A 15,550-nucleotide genomic window follows, 5' to 3' on the forward strand; every position below is an offset into this window, starting at 1 on the left:
TATACGCAAACACTGATAAATAATAATTTGCAAATTTGAACTTTGTAGCGCTATGAACTTCAATCAAAATTTGTTGTGTAGTGTTGTAAATAAGTCATTCTGAATTTAAGTTCTGGTCGAGTAATTTGCAAATCACCTCAATGCTAAAGTGATTGATTTGGCAAATCACTTCCAAATCAAGTCATTGACGTTTAAAGTAAATGTTTTAAACTTTAAAATTTTTACCTTATTCTTTGAATATCATTAACTCATATCTACCTTTATTTTACCTAAAAAACATAAAAGCAAAACAAACACCATGCAAAATGGTTAGCGCAAGTTTTTACCTAAATTTTCGCAAAATTTTATTGAATTAAAGCACCTATTTCCTAGATTCAAATTGGGTCCACTTTCAAGACATTTATACAAAAGACCTTCGTCAAATGAAATTTTAAAAAGTGTCCATTCATTCTATTCCAATAGCCATTTCCATACGTGCAGGTATAGAACCATACATAATGTTGTTTATTAAGTTTCAGATGATTTTTCGCGGAGCAATAAACTTGATCTAAGTGTGCTTATGTAACTGTTTTTTGCAGGGTTTTAAGTCTACTGTTTAAGTAGAACACTTTGGTGATTGTGTCTGGTGTTAAAGTTACGGTTAACCTATAGACTCATATTTTTTTGTTTTGGGCAAAAATCCGAAACCAATTACCGTTTACAAAGTTCAAATAAACAACTTTAATATAATTTAAACGAGCAAAAGTAATGTGTTTTAAGCCAAAACTGCTACAGTATTTAAAGAAAAGATTTGCTGTGTTTTGTCGCAAATCATGGCTGAACTGACTGGCTATATTAGTTTGGTACCGGCCGGTTAAGAATCGATACGACGCTAGTATCGGACGAGCACCTATACAACCACCTGGTATCAAGTATCGCATTTTAATCGATATTATCGTACATTTTCAACACAAAACGGCCAAACGTCAAACTCAAACATTGGTTAAATGAAGCTAAGCACAACGCCCTTACGCGTGGTGGCTAAATGTTTAAATAATAAAAACTTATGAAAAAAGGCGGCTCATAAAAAATTCCAGTCTTCAAAATGATCTGCTATTATGCAACTACATAGCATTTTAAAACTAAGTTAACTACAGAAGCAACCCAGACCAAACTTTAGAAATCTGCAAAAATAACCTGAAATCAGAAACAGAAACAAAACCAACCGAAAATAAGAACAGCTGTAAAAATAAACTAAATAGAAATAGTTGCAAAAAGAACCTAAAAATAGGAATAGCTACAAAAACAATCTAAAACAGTGTTTTCTACAGAAGAGAACAACTTTTAGGGGTGTGTTTAGAATAAAACGACAAACCAAGCCGTTTTTTTTATATAGTAAAATCCATACTAGACAAAGCCACATATTAGTAGGGTCACTTTGGCAGGGCTTATCAAGTTTAGTAAGCCGTAGGCGTAAGTCAATGGGAAACAATAAAGACACAAAATAGGTGATTTTCATAACTTATCAAAATACTTCATAAAGAAAAGGGACATATGCGATGACATTTTATGACGATACAGGATATTTTGGACATAAACTATCGCAATCAAACCCGAAACCTCGTGAAATAAATACAAACAAGCTAAATATATCCAATTAAAACCTGAAAAATCACTTTTTTTGTCAAAAATATGCGAAGTCTCAGGAATCTAGCTATCTTCAGTTGTTATCCCACTATATTTTGATAAGTTTACGTTTCAAGATTGAAATGCTGTGTTGGATTATAAGTCATGCCCATGTGGGAGTTTTTATTTTAATTTAGTATCCGAACGTCAGGGATTCCAGCCTAGTGTCAGTCGAGTAACAATACTACTCCTTTGCCAAGCGCATAGGCTCCCATCCTAAATTGTCGGACATCCCTGCATTATGTGTATCACTGTGATCTGGCCTATAAAGTCATACCAACGACACATAGCTTTTTAACAGCACACCTTGTCGTTTTCACAAATAAAATGTTACGGTTGGGAATCTGTTAAAGCCGTGCTAACAAACTAGTTAATATTATAGCGGTCGCGTTAGACAAGCTCACTGAAATCAGTCGTGCATTCAAGGATTTAAAACATTTAAAGTCCTTGGTTCGCAGACCCTATTAAACCAGGGTGTTTTTTTAATTTAACAAACAGAATAAAATGGGTTAGGGCTGCCTTTTTAGAGTTTTTAGGTAAAAAAAACTTTTGTGATCGTATCTCACCTGTAACCTCACAAAGGTGCGTGTGATTGGCGTGGTTGTTCCTCTGCTTTTGTTCGATCAGTTCTTGATCGGCCCAGGTGGTCAACTTCACTTGGTCGCAAGTGGGAGGCTACAAGCAAAATACGGAATAGACGAGTAAAATATGGAACAGCAAATTGTATGGATTGTTATCACTAAAATGCGAACATGCAAGGTTAAAGGACTAAGGTTAAACGCCGATTGGTGGTTTCAAACACTTTTACTTTCAAGGTGAAACACGTAGCAGATTAATATGGACACGTAAAGCCAAGTTATGCGGTAAACGTGAAAAAGTGGTTGTACTGGAAATGTAAGAAATCAGTTTTATATTAACTTGATATTTTCAAATGTATTTTTAACTGGACGAAAATCGATTGGTTGCAAACGGCACAAGCAATTGTTTAGCACACCACAACTGTTTTAAGTTTTGAAAAAGATGCAGTTTTTTTAAGGGGGTGATTTTTTTCAGTAGGAAGGCACTACCACATAAATGTATCAGATTTAACAACTTACCTCTTCTTCTTCAGTTTCGAGAAATTCCTGACTTTCCAGTAATCCTGGCTGGTAGAGTACCTGCAACATAACCAAGTTTAACCAATAGTATAATACAATGTGGCGTGTATTACGCTGTACGTACAAATTATATTTTTAATGGGAATAATACTGCCATTACACATTCACTCCTAACTTTACTTTTTACTTTCTTTTAGTTAACAAAAAAATTATATACAGATACGAAAAAATCTATTTGTTTCTACATTTTTAAACATTTTAACAGTTTTTTCTTTAATTTTTTAGACAATTTAAAACACAAAAAAATCAGATTTATTTCTGCCCCCTAATGTATTTCACTCATTTAAGAGTTATTTTTTTTTTTCGTTTAAATCTCTCAATTTGTGAAATTTTCAGATTTCGTTATACATTAAATATATCATTAAAGTTAGCTGAATTTTTGTACATTTTTCAGCCACCTAATATAAGTTATAACCACTAATTGTTTTCGCACTATTTTTTATCACATTTTATTTACTTCAAAGATACCAGTTCCTTTCAAAATAAAATTTGGGTGTCAATTTTGTACCAGTTTTACCTCCATGACACTTTAAATAGGCCCTTTTAAAAAAGGCTGAAATGTAGGGGAAACGGCGCTCTAAATGGCGCATAAGGTTGCTTATTGTAGAGGTGATTGGTTGCTTCACGTACCTGTTCACTGTTGGTCTGTTCACGTAAGCTGCTAATCTCAGTTTGTGAGCTGGAGTGAGACAATCGGTCGAAGAATGGTCTGGAACGCACAACAATCAATGTGACAATGGCAATGACAATGGAGATTGTTTAAAGTTTTAAACAACAACAACATTGGGAACATGTTTGTGTGGTAAAGTAGGTTGTTTCTTGGCGTTGTTTTTACGGCAACTTAGCATTTTTGGTGATACTTACCAACTTGCTATAAAAGGGAGTTAGTTTCAGTTAACTAATATTTGTCTTGTTAGCCTCAAATTTGGACAAAAGCCAGAAAAACGATGTAATTCTTGGAGTGTGAGCACTTATTAAGACAACTAGAGTAAGCAGAAAGAATCGTCACGAAAAAACAGTGCAATGAAAAATGAACGCGAAATCACTAACGCTGCCGCTTGTGACTGCCATCTTGTGGTCATGTTTGCAAAGAATTTAAAAATTGGATATTGCGTGGACTGTATTACAGCATAACTTTTTCCGTGCAGTAAACGCTATGGTTAGCAATTGTTATTTTTCTTTTTCGTTCAAAGCTATGATATGCACAAAATATGGTAGATTAACTTCAATTTCATGAACAACTATAGCTTTATAAACAGAATGCAGCAGACTGTAGTGCTATGGTTGTTTCTCGACTTGCTCTCCTCTGAGCCAGTGTACCTCAGTTGGTAGAGCGACGGTACTGGTATGCCTGGAGGTCATGCGTTCGAACCTTCCTGTAGGCTGGTTGTTATTCTAGAGTAGACTGACCTTGCTTGCACGAAAATCCTAAAGCATCCAGCAGTGTTATAGTCAGGGTTGCCATCGACATGGACCCAAAATAAGGACAACCGAAAAATTAGATTAGCATTTAAAAAACGTTTTTGTACATGCATTGTATGTATACGAGCCGTGTCACATCACATTCCATACTTTTGGCAGAAACGATTTGCTCCAGCAGTTTATCAAGGTTTGTGGTTTGTTTTTCGTTCTATTAGGCCTACTATTAATGTTGCTTGAAGAACGCTATTTTAGAAATCTGGCACGTAATCGACGCGATCGACGTGTTGACCACCCCTTCTTTACTGCTTTAATCCAAGTGCCGACTGCACTGCATCCATAAAATATTATGCAACAAAGGTTACCAGAGGAAAACGATCGAAGTTCTGTAATAGTTGGAAATAAGACAAAATAAGGACGCAGGTCAAAAAAGGGACATTTCTTAGAAATAAGGACATTTAAGTTTTCTAAGACCTGGCTTTTCAAAATAAGGACAAATCTTTAAAATAAGGACGGTATGGCAACCCTGGTTATAATACTTCAACGACTTGACTTGTGGGAAAAATGACTTGACTGGACTTAAATGTTTGGGAGAAATGACTTACAATTACGTGTTTCATTAAGCACTTTTGTTTTTGTTACAAAAAATATGTTGTTTATCTTGATTTTTGTTCACAAAGCGATTTAAGTGTAACTTTTATGGCAAGGATTTGACTTGAAGTTGACTAGCGCTAATTATGACTTGACTGGGACTTGACTTGGGCAACCGATGACTTGGACTGGGACTTGAGTTATTTCAAAATGACTTGTTTACAACAGTGCCATAAACCCATGTTGTGGCGCTCGTCCAAACTTACCCGCTTTTAGATTGTTTAAACCTAGACTAGTCGGACTGCGATTTCTTTCACCCACTCCGCGGACATTGCTTAAAACGCCCCTTCTTACATTTACATGGCGCCTGCCTTTAGCACTTGTTTTGTTTTACTGTTAGAAGCACTGTTATTACCCACCTGAGCTTTGGTTTTGGTGTTGACACGATGCTACAGTTGTCGTCCATCTCAGGACAGCTGTCACTCAAGTTGAAGTCCTCGATCTCGTCGTACAAGAAGTCGTAGTCAACCGGGTCGGTAGGGTGGTGAGCCATGTCAGGCTCTAAACCGGGCTCCAGACCCTGCCGAACAGGATTGTTTGTTAGCTGGTTTAAAAGTTTGTTTTCTGTGTCCTTTGCCAGCACCCAACCCCTATTGAATATCACCGCGGTAGTTCAACCTTTTTAACATAGATGCAAAAAAAAAGTTATTGGTCCTCGTCTATCAGGGTCGGCGTGGAATTAAAATATTTTTTTTAATTTTCTGATTTTATTGGAATTTTTTTTTAGATGACGTCATAAATTGGCGTTATAAAACACGTTGACTTAGGAAACCTGTTATTTTCGGTTCAAGAAATGTGAAAGAGGAATTCAAGAAGGCGCCACCAAAGCTTTTTTCTATTTCGGTTTAACTTTTTTCTTTTTAAAATGTGATTTGATTTTTCTAATAAGACGCCATTTTTTTTAATAAATTGAAATGGTACAATTGCTAAAATAATTGCAATATTATACAGGCTTTAAAAAAAAGTAAAATACTTTTAAAATCCTCTTATTTTGGAGCATAATGGTTGAATGGTTGTAGTAAGAATAGTAAAGGCCATACGGAAGTAGGTAGCATTTTGAACGTTTCAAATAAATCTTTTTTTATTGTCAAAGGATGTTTGACTACTGTGTAAGAATTAATTTAAAACAAACTACCCCAATTTTTTTTCTTGATACGCGCAATTAAACTGGATTTCAGCTTCATATTTGCGCACGAGTTCGTTCGAGAACAACAAGTGTTTCTGAGAAAAATGGTTTTATGACGTAACTTTGTGACGTCATTCTAATGCCTCCAACTCAAAACAAATATGTGAATCTGCCAGTTTCGTAGTGGTTTTACGTAGTGGGCTTTCAAGATTTCTGAAGAGAGCACTTTAGGCCGCGACAAAAGTTTGCCGACCACTGGCTTAAATACTTGACTACTGTGAAACAAATTTATTTAGGGGAATCACCTCGTCTGCGACCTGCTTAAACTTCTTGAGCAGAGCGGCGACTTTTGTCTTAATGAAGTTTTGTTGTCGTGATGAGGAGGACATCCTCACTTTCCTCCGATTCTTCCTCTTGTTGTTCCTGGATTCCTCGTCCGCAAACTCCTGCAGGAAGATAAAGAAATCATCAAAAATAGAGTTCAAAAACGTTGAAATCAAGAAGTGGGATTTATTTGATAAGATTTTCTATCTTATTAAAGATAGAAATGAAATAAATGTTTAGGAATTTAAAAAACGAACTTAAATCTTAAAACGAAGAAAGGATAGATTTAAAATATCGAACCTAAAAAATTGTGTACTTTGTATTTAAAACCTTGCTAATATTAGTTTGCGTGTTGCCCTACTAAAGTGTGTTTTAAAAGATTAGGGTAATTAGTTTATGTAAAGTTCGCAAAAAAAATTTCGCATCACAAGACATTTTAAGAAGTAGCAAAGTCAATTTTTAGTCAAAGTCAATTTTTTTTTTTTTTTTTTTACTCAAGTCAATTTTTAGTCACAGCATTGGGACCAAAACTTTCTACTCAACCTCTCAAAATAATGAACACATTCAATTCTGACAAATATTTCGCAAACCAAACACAAATAGCCCAATTCTACTAAAAAAGTATTCACTTAGCACCTAAACATACATCAAGTCATTTGTGTAAATTACCTTAGTCAAGTCAGTTAAAAACAGTGAGTTAAGTGCACTTAAGTCAAGTCATTGACTTAATTATTTACAGCACCGTAAGCATTAAGCAAGCTATTTTTACAACTTCCTCTATATTTACGATTGAAAATCGTTCCGCAACTTTTGTTTTTCAAAACGCCAAAATGTGCGTGTTTTTATAAATGTCCGTCGACCGTCAAAAAAACCGAAAACACCGATTTAAAACTTTGTCGTGACTAAAAATTAACTTGAAAAAAAACAAGTTTTAAAAACAACTCCGCTAACTAAACAAGGCCGTTTCGCGGTCTATACACTTCTACCAACACGCACATTAAAAAACCTCATCCAAAACCCCTTTAGTTTTTAAAACTTGTTTTTTTTTTCAAGTTAATTTTTAGTCACGACACATTAAAAAACCTCATTTAAAACCCCTTTAACCAAAAGGAAGTGCATACATCAGCATAATCACCTTAAAGCGGCAAAATTTCCGAATTTTACTCAAAAAGCTGCCAGGTTTTTCGTTTGAAAAGGCTTTAACTCACTAAACAAGCCCATGGCTAGAAAATTCGGTCAGCTGCCTCTCAATAGCTCACTCTGTGAAACGAACGACCTCAAAAAAACAGCAGTTACTGATCTTTCGCGCCGCCGCATTTCTCCTGGTGTGAGGCTTTAAGCGCTGCTTCACTACCCGCATTAAATATTCATGGGGAAATGCGTCCAAGGTTTTTTTTGCTTGGGTTAAGGCGAACGGGTTTTCGGGTTTCCGGTTACTGACGGACAATTAGAAAGGCTGAAAGGCGCAAGGGGCGTTGGTGGCGGATGTCCGATATATCGGATCGAAACCGATATCCGATGATAAGTGGTAGTATCGGTTCTTGTCCGATACTAGAACGGTATCAGTGCCCAGTTTTTTTTTCAAGGTTTGGTTTGGGTGATCGCTAAGTAGTTTTAAGAGACCGCAAGTGTTTCATTTAAATACCAAAAAATAGCCATATTAGTTGCAAGTCCAAATTTTGGGAAACCGCTGGAGAAATTTGGGGGACCGTTTCGGTCGTGTCAGTGCCGATCCAATACCAAATAATTAGGGATGCCCGATATATCGGATCGGATCCCATACCCGATACCAAGTGGTAGTATCGGTACCCGTCCGATTCTAGGCTGGTATCAGTGCCTATCCGGTAGAGTTTTTAAAGGAATTTCGGCAAAGATTTACTGTCAAACACAGCAATTTTTCCGTGAAATTTAAATGCATAAAAAACGTAAGGTAACGACTTGACCTAACTAAACTTTTTACGCTTAAGCATATTTAGGATAGGATACGATTTTATTTGGAACATAAAAAAAAAATTAAATTCGATGAAATTAAAATGTTTGGCAATATTTGACGTTCCCATGAGACAGCAGCGAAAGACCGTAAGGTGTCTCAGCTGTCTTCAGGTCTAATAACGTAGAAAAAATTGCCTTTGAACAACTTAATCGCTTCAAAAATGTTTTTTTTGTGCAGAGTTATGACGTCATTAAGAATCGGTTTAAAGAGCGATACTTTTTGTCTCAAATATCGGGTATCGGTGCAAAATATCGGGTATCGGACAGGCAACTTACTTTTTAGAAATTTCGCGTCATTTAGGTTTAAAGGAATAAGTCGTATATTTATAACCAAAGTCGGATGTTAATTAACAAACGTGATTCATTGTAACCAACATTTTCACCACAGAAATACGGAAGGGGAAAAGACGGGATTGGTGTTATGTGTAAATTGCGTCGCTAGCGAGTTTTCCATTGTTTGTTTCACCAAAAAAAGTTAAGACAACTTTTATTTGTCTGCTGTGCTTGGTACAACTCGTAATTTTGCGGGCGAAACGGTGACATAAATATGTGGTGTTTCATGCTGACAAAAAATTAAAGGGCCTTAACTTTTCAATATAAGTCAGTAAAAATAACCAACTAAGTACTACATTTGGGAGTCGAAAGTTTGGTTGTTTAGTGCAGCGCTTCTTAACTGGTGTGCCATGGACTGGTAAACTTGACACAAATTTTACATTATTTTCCGGCCTAGCTCATTAAGCAATACAGTATTTTTTTACAGTACCGTAACCCTTATTACATTTTTTAACGGTGTTGTTTTTCACAGTAAAAATTTAATCCTAAGACCTATGTAATATGTTGTTGTACACAATTAGGAGAACCACCGGTAAACCCAACAAAATTCGAGATATACATATCTACGGAAAAGAACACTATATCTCACTTCTAAATGAACATTATTATGTCAGTATCTAAAAACACGCAACAGGAAATACGACAACGCATAAAGCTGCAAGTTTCATAACTTGTAAGATCCTAATTAAGTTTTCAGGGAGAGTTATATTATTGAAAACAAAATAACCAAAGTACTGTCGGTAGATTGTTATTTTCTGTGGGCTCTTAATCCTTGCTTTCTGTAGGGAGAAGTGGGATTATGTTTAGGGCTTAAAAGTCAAGAGATTTTTGATCAGAACACTGACTAATAAATCAATAAATATTGTCACTGCGACAAGACAATAGAGCAACTGGAAATTAGATATAGTCTGTTGTTATTGAATAAAATCTCTTTGATCATATCTTAGGCCTTTCAGTAGAACTCCAACTGCATTTTTTGTGCGTTTTAAACGAGGCTAACTTTTCCATTACATGCTATAGTAAATGGACAAGTAGTTAAATGGAATTTTCACCGCTTAAAATAAACACGAGCAACTTTATATTGAAGTGGATCCACAGTACCATATCATTTATTCAATGAAACATGAACACACAGTGTGTTTAACAACTAAGATCTAGCCCTTCTGAAGCTGCTTTTTGACCAACGATTACGGCTTACGCATAGTAGTACACCGAAAGCCATCGCGGACTCACTAAATATGTTGATCAATGATGCAAGCAGGACAGGCTAGAAAAACAACTAGCTGGCAGTGAGGTTCGAACTCACGACCTCCGGTCAAGCCGGGACCGTTGCTCCACCATGAGCTACTAAGGCTCAGAGAGGAGCAAGTCGAGAAACCATGTGCCAATGCTTGCTACATTCTGTTAGTACAAGGCTTTATAAGAGCAGTTGTTAGCACAAATATGCTTGTCTATCTTTCATTGAAATTTAGCTCTGTGTTTAAACGCTGCCTTGCAAATGGCAACGGTGCTCTAGTTTTGTGTAAAGTAAACAAGCCACCTGTGGATTGTCGCTTGCGATGTCTTGCTCCGAAGAGTAAGTCTCATCATTTTCTTCATCTTCGTCTTCCTCCGAAAAGTTTTCTGCAGTAAGTTTGACTATCGTTTACAAGCTTTGGTCATGAACTGAAATCACGACTAATGTTTAAAAACTAGAGAACACCAATATATTGGTTTAGCGATAATATGGGCTAATATTTTGTTTTAAAAGTCAAACAAATTTACAATTTTTTTATATTTAATGAAAAATGATTTTATTTATCTACCTATGTAATTAAAGAAATTTTGTTTTACACATTAACTTCGCATGATGTTTAACACAGTTACTATGTTAAATTAGTATACCATATAAATAAATAAATAATTATTAGGATAATTGTTGTTGTTTTTAAGGTATATTAAATTCAGTTTCAAAGTAAAATATTGGGAAATATATCTGCACACATCCCAGATTTTCAGTTGACATTTTTGGTAAATTGCTATTATTGGTTTATCTCTAATGTTTGCCACCAGAAAAAAAACTCATATAGAAATATAAAGCACCTACATTCTGTGAACAAGAAATTTATTTTCAAGCAGAAAAAGTTCCAGAAAAAAGTGAGTTTTTTACCTGACCCGACCACTTTTCTACCCCTTTCGCTTTCCATATCAGCATCTATCGGAATGCTTGTCATGTTCAGAACGTTGATCTGCGCAGCGATAATTAGGACGTCGTGGTCCTTTCCTGCTGCAGCATACAGATCGATGGTCGACTCTTCCACTATAGGACACTGGATTATCTAAACAAGACAATAAATCCGTTTTCAATAATCTAAGATTTCACTAAATTGGGCAAAAATCTATTTAAAAACCACAAAAATAATAACCATAAAATAATATTTTAAGAAACTAGCTGTTCCAAATTGCACAATTTGAGACTGGATTACTATCTAACCAAAATAATAGCCGCAAAAGTATATGTTAATAAACTAACAATGCAACATTGTGAAACAAAACTGCAATCATGAGCAATAAACTAAGCACAACAAAGCGCAACATTTAGCAAGAAAATTGTTTTATGCAAAAAACAATAAAAAATCAAACAATTTAGCTAAAAAATGCCTAATGAAAAACTTTATTTCAACCCATCGATTTCAGCAACATTGATTGACAAATGACAACATATTTTTTAGAGGAAAGTTTTAAGCATCCATTTGTGAAAAACAAAAGTCAGTGTCTATGCCTGAACTAGACCATGTTGATGTGCTTACCTGTGCCATATCCACTCGCCCAACAGCCAAGGTTTTGTAACCAAGCATCGCCCTGTTCTTGTAACGCTTCTTTCTTTGTAGCATCAACTGAAGTCGGTTCTCATTACGTTTTACAAAGTGAGGGTACTGAAATATAATGAAGAATTGCAAGTGTGGGTAGATAACAAACATTTGGATGTGGAGGAACTATATATATATATATAATATATACACTACAGTGCCTGTTTGATTTCTGTGAAATACTTGTTTATAAACTAAAAAAAATGTGATTGTTTACATAACTGTACATAGAGACACCATGACTACAAGAAAAACATACAGGTATTTTTCTTACAAGGCAACATTTAAACATAACTTGATTTCATCAAAAATATGAATACTTCAGCAATTTGGAAGATTCATTTTTACTTATTTGAACAAATGACATTGCTTGGACTTTGCAACTATCTTTTATTGATTTTAAGTGCCTTAATAGAGTATATTTTTTCGGTAAAACTTAATTTAACACAATAGATAGGTTTAGTTATACAATACATACATATTCGAGTGCGCGTTACATCTACATCACTATACATTGCACTAGCATGTATACAAGTCTGTAAAGTAATGTCTTTGATGTATATGTAACGCGCACCCGAATATGTATGTATTGTTTAATTTAACAGTTTTAAGAAAATTTTAACAGTTTTGAGATGTGCAAATGAGCTTGACAGGGACCCTTTTACAACACTGTATATAGTTTGTTTTTCAAACTAAACAAAAAAGGCTACAGATAATGTTTAAGTCTTGACATAAACAAAATGGAAGGATTCAATTGTAGCAAGCAGAAAAATATTTTTATCACTATTACTACAAACCACTGACTGGTCTCTACTAGATCGCATTAAAACCTGAACAAGTTGTTATTATTCCCAGACTTTATATATAGTTTTCACCAAATTGTACATATAAAACTTAAACAGCAACAAATAATGTTTATGTGTTGGCAGTTAACAAGCCATTACCTGTAAGCTAAAAGTTAGCTCAAGTGTTGTATCAGTTAGACCACCACTGGTCAGGTAAATTTCGTTCGACCGAAAAACCCTCTTTGAACCCTAAAAAGTAAATAAATGTAGTTTGAAAACATGTTTCCTTTTATTTTGTCGCCGATACAAAGCAACACGGCTTATGATAATTATTGTTTTATCGCAACATAGCGGAGGTCCAGCTTAGAAGTTTTTACAGGTCAACATGTAATTTATTTAAGTACTGCACATGAAAATATAAACAAGTTTAAAACATTACTGAAAAAATAAAGAAACAATATTATTTCTAGAGTTACCTGCACTCCTGTTTATATAGCGGTACAGCAATATAAAAATATATGATGTCATTCATACCTGCATTTTTACAGCAATAAAAACAGATTGAACATCTTTATCCAACTCTCTGATAACTGACAAGCGACAAATAGACATACTGCATATTCTAAAATTAAAAGAAACATTTATGTATAAACTTCATAGGGCTATTAACATACTTTGGGTTTTTTCTATGAGAAAATTCTGATAAGTTGTTCTTTAAGTAAAAAAATATATAAATTGAAATGCTCAACGCTTAAGGAAGTAAATGGAAACCAGTAGGATCAAATCATTACCGACAAACAAGTACCGATACTACGCAAGTTTTGGACGAGTACTGGTACCTAGCACGTATCGGACAAGCCAACATAATTAAAACTTTTAATTAAGCATCGAGAGATTAACTTATTACTTTCTGTTTTCAATAGCAAATTAAAGTAGATTTTTGAAGTATTCTGTAAATTTTGAAAACCAATGAACACAAAATCATGTATTGTAAAGAAGATATGGTGTAGTACTAAGTAATTTAGTCACAATTTATCATCATAGTATAGTGTTTAGAAATATAGAAACAATAAAAAAAACTGAGATACGTTCAGTGCAATTCGCTGTTTACCATGTTATTGGAGTTTGTCATAATTTAAAATCCATATCTATCCAAATGTAAGACGGTTCTCTGTTGGTCAAATGTGACATGAATGATGAAACACATTTACTTTTACTTGCAACAAAGTTAAATAAGCACAACTGGTCCAACTAAAACAGTGTTTAAACAACTTATCATGCATACCTCGGAATACAATTGGCTGATGACCGGTCAATTTCCCAAGTTGCAAAAAGGTTCATGGGAATGGAAGCCTGGCCACTGGAACAGCCTCCCCTATTCATTTTGATTATTTCGTATCCCTTGGGACTATTTTAATGTATTTAACAGTAGAAGATGTTGCAGATAAAAGTTTTATAAGCAAGACTATTTGTCTGGTTCCTGGTTTGGTTTTGATGCAAACCTGTTAATTTACAAATGGTTAATTTTAGCCCCATAAAAAATTGCACTCGAATGTAGGTCAGTTGGTAAAGCTATAATAAAACCTGTTTTTTTACAAATAACAATGCATTTTAGGTATGGTTTTTATCTAAGTTTAATTGCAAAAATCTTTAAAAATATTTTATTGTTTTCACTACAGCTGCAGTGAGCTGAGAAAAGCGTAATTTGCATTTAAATTCTATTATGGCGAGCGTTTCTGGCTTTGCTAAACTCAAGCCCCGTGCAGCAGCTGCAGCTAGCTTAAAGTTACGCTTTGGAGCGATTTTCAAGCTTTGCTAACTCAAGCCCAGTGTAGCTATAGAAACACGTTACGTTTGGGGCGATTTTTACGCCCAGCGCAGCTCACTGCAGCTGAAGTGAAAACAATTTCACGCCGCAGTGCAGCTCAGCTCCGCTCAGTGCAGCTGTAGTGTAAACGGGCCTTTAAGGTCAAATGGTTGTTGCCGAAAAAAAATCGCATAGGTAAGATTCCTAAAAATTTTAAGTGCTTTCCATAATTACATCTGTGTGTCAGACAATTTTACGTTTTTGTTATTATTGTGGATTTTTTTCAGCAAGGAAATTGTAGCAACTCATGCATAACGTTCAAGTATATAATAGAATACTTAAAAATATATATAGCTTTTAAGGGACACACACTCAAGATCTACCTAGTAACAATATGTATTCTTTTGATTCGAATCGATACAAACAAACGGAAAATGCCTGGGCACTAGTAGCATCCCGAATTGTTTCAAATCAGAAAAAAGGAACACAGGAAAAGTTTTTTTTATGTTATTGTTATCCTCTGACAAAAGTCGGCAAAGTTATGATTTTATTGACAAATCACAAAAGTCAAAACTTTTGTATTAGCAAATCAGTACCTTTGAATTAGTTTATAATAAATCTGCTTTTCATGTGAAGTACAATTGTGGTAACTACGTAATCTTTTACTTGCAAACATCTTTAAGAATTTGCTGCATAAAATTGCAATTTTTTGTTACGTCATAATTTTAATCTTTAATAACTACAAAAATCTAACAGTATTATTGGCGGAAAAAAGGTTCATGGTAATAAAAGTTAAAATGTTTCATGAGTTCAGATTACTAAAATATAAAATGTTTATAATTAAGTAGTGTGTTTACCATAATAGGCTTCTATCTATGAAATATGTTTATTTAAAAAAATAAAATTTAGGCGAACAGTTACTACCGCTATCAAAGAAGAAAATGATTGCAGTATTTCTGGCCCAATTCCCATACGGCTAAAACCTTGGTTCTAAATACCGGATGTAAAGCCTCATGTCATTTTGGTCCTATTTTCAAGCCACTCATAAAACGGAAGGAGAATATTAGATCATGTATATCACAGTAAACAAACAATTTAGCTGTCACAGCATACAGTCTTTCTAAACCATTTGGTCGCCTACTGTAGTAGCTTTATATGGATAAGTTTATTCGGCGTGGAAACCAAGAAAACCGACTTAGGCTACAGCCTACAGGCATTTGATCAACGCCCTTTGTTTGAGATAAGCTTTTATATTCGCAGCACCAAGGCTTAGGCATCAACAGCAATATATTTAAAAAAATGCTGTTTTTGCACTGGAAATAAAGAATTGTGCAAGAATTGTGCATTTGCGCCTCGATTAGGCCTATAATTAGAAGGGATATACCATATTAGAGAATTTAATATAGGTTTAAAAAAGTAATTTTGGGCTACTTATAGCCCTA

General features: G+C 34.7%; 1 protein-coding gene across 1 annotated transcript in view; it reads right to left on the reverse strand.

Annotated features, from left to right (window-relative positions):
- Nucleotides 1-13,778, reverse strand: part of LOC146139178 (phosphofurin acidic cluster sorting protein 2-like) — a 28,384-nt gene extending 14,606 nt beyond the window's left edge. Inside the window, exons 1-11 of the mRNA XM_083391727.1 lie at nt 13,587-13,778; nt 12,836-12,923; nt 12,461-12,550; nt 11,457-11,582; nt 10,817-10,985; nt 10,208-10,290; nt 6,324-6,464; nt 5,252-5,412; nt 3,453-3,531; nt 2,763-2,822; nt 2,232-2,340 (exon numbers count right to left, since the gene is read on the reverse strand). Of these exons, the coding sequence (XP_083247853.1) occupies nt 2,232-2,340; nt 2,763-2,822; nt 3,453-3,531; nt 5,252-5,412; nt 6,324-6,464; nt 10,208-10,290; nt 10,817-10,985; nt 11,457-11,582; nt 12,461-12,550; nt 12,836-12,923; nt 13,587-13,684 (1,204 nt within the window). The 5' untranslated portion in view covers nt 13,685-13,778. The remainder of the gene's footprint in view (nt 1-2,231; nt 2,341-2,762; nt 2,823-3,452; nt 3,532-5,251; nt 5,413-6,323; nt 6,465-10,207; nt 10,291-10,816; nt 10,986-11,456; nt 11,583-12,460; nt 12,551-12,835; nt 12,924-13,586) is intronic.
- Between the last annotated feature and the right edge of the window lie 1,772 nt (nt 13,779-15,550).

This window comes from Ascidiella aspersa, chromosome 6, assembly GCF_963924565.1.
Source record: "Ascidiella aspersa chromosome 6, kaAscAspe10.2, whole genome shotgun sequence".
NCBI classification, from domain to species: Eukaryota; Metazoa; Chordata; class Ascidiacea; order Phlebobranchia; family Ascidiidae; genus Ascidiella; species Ascidiella aspersa.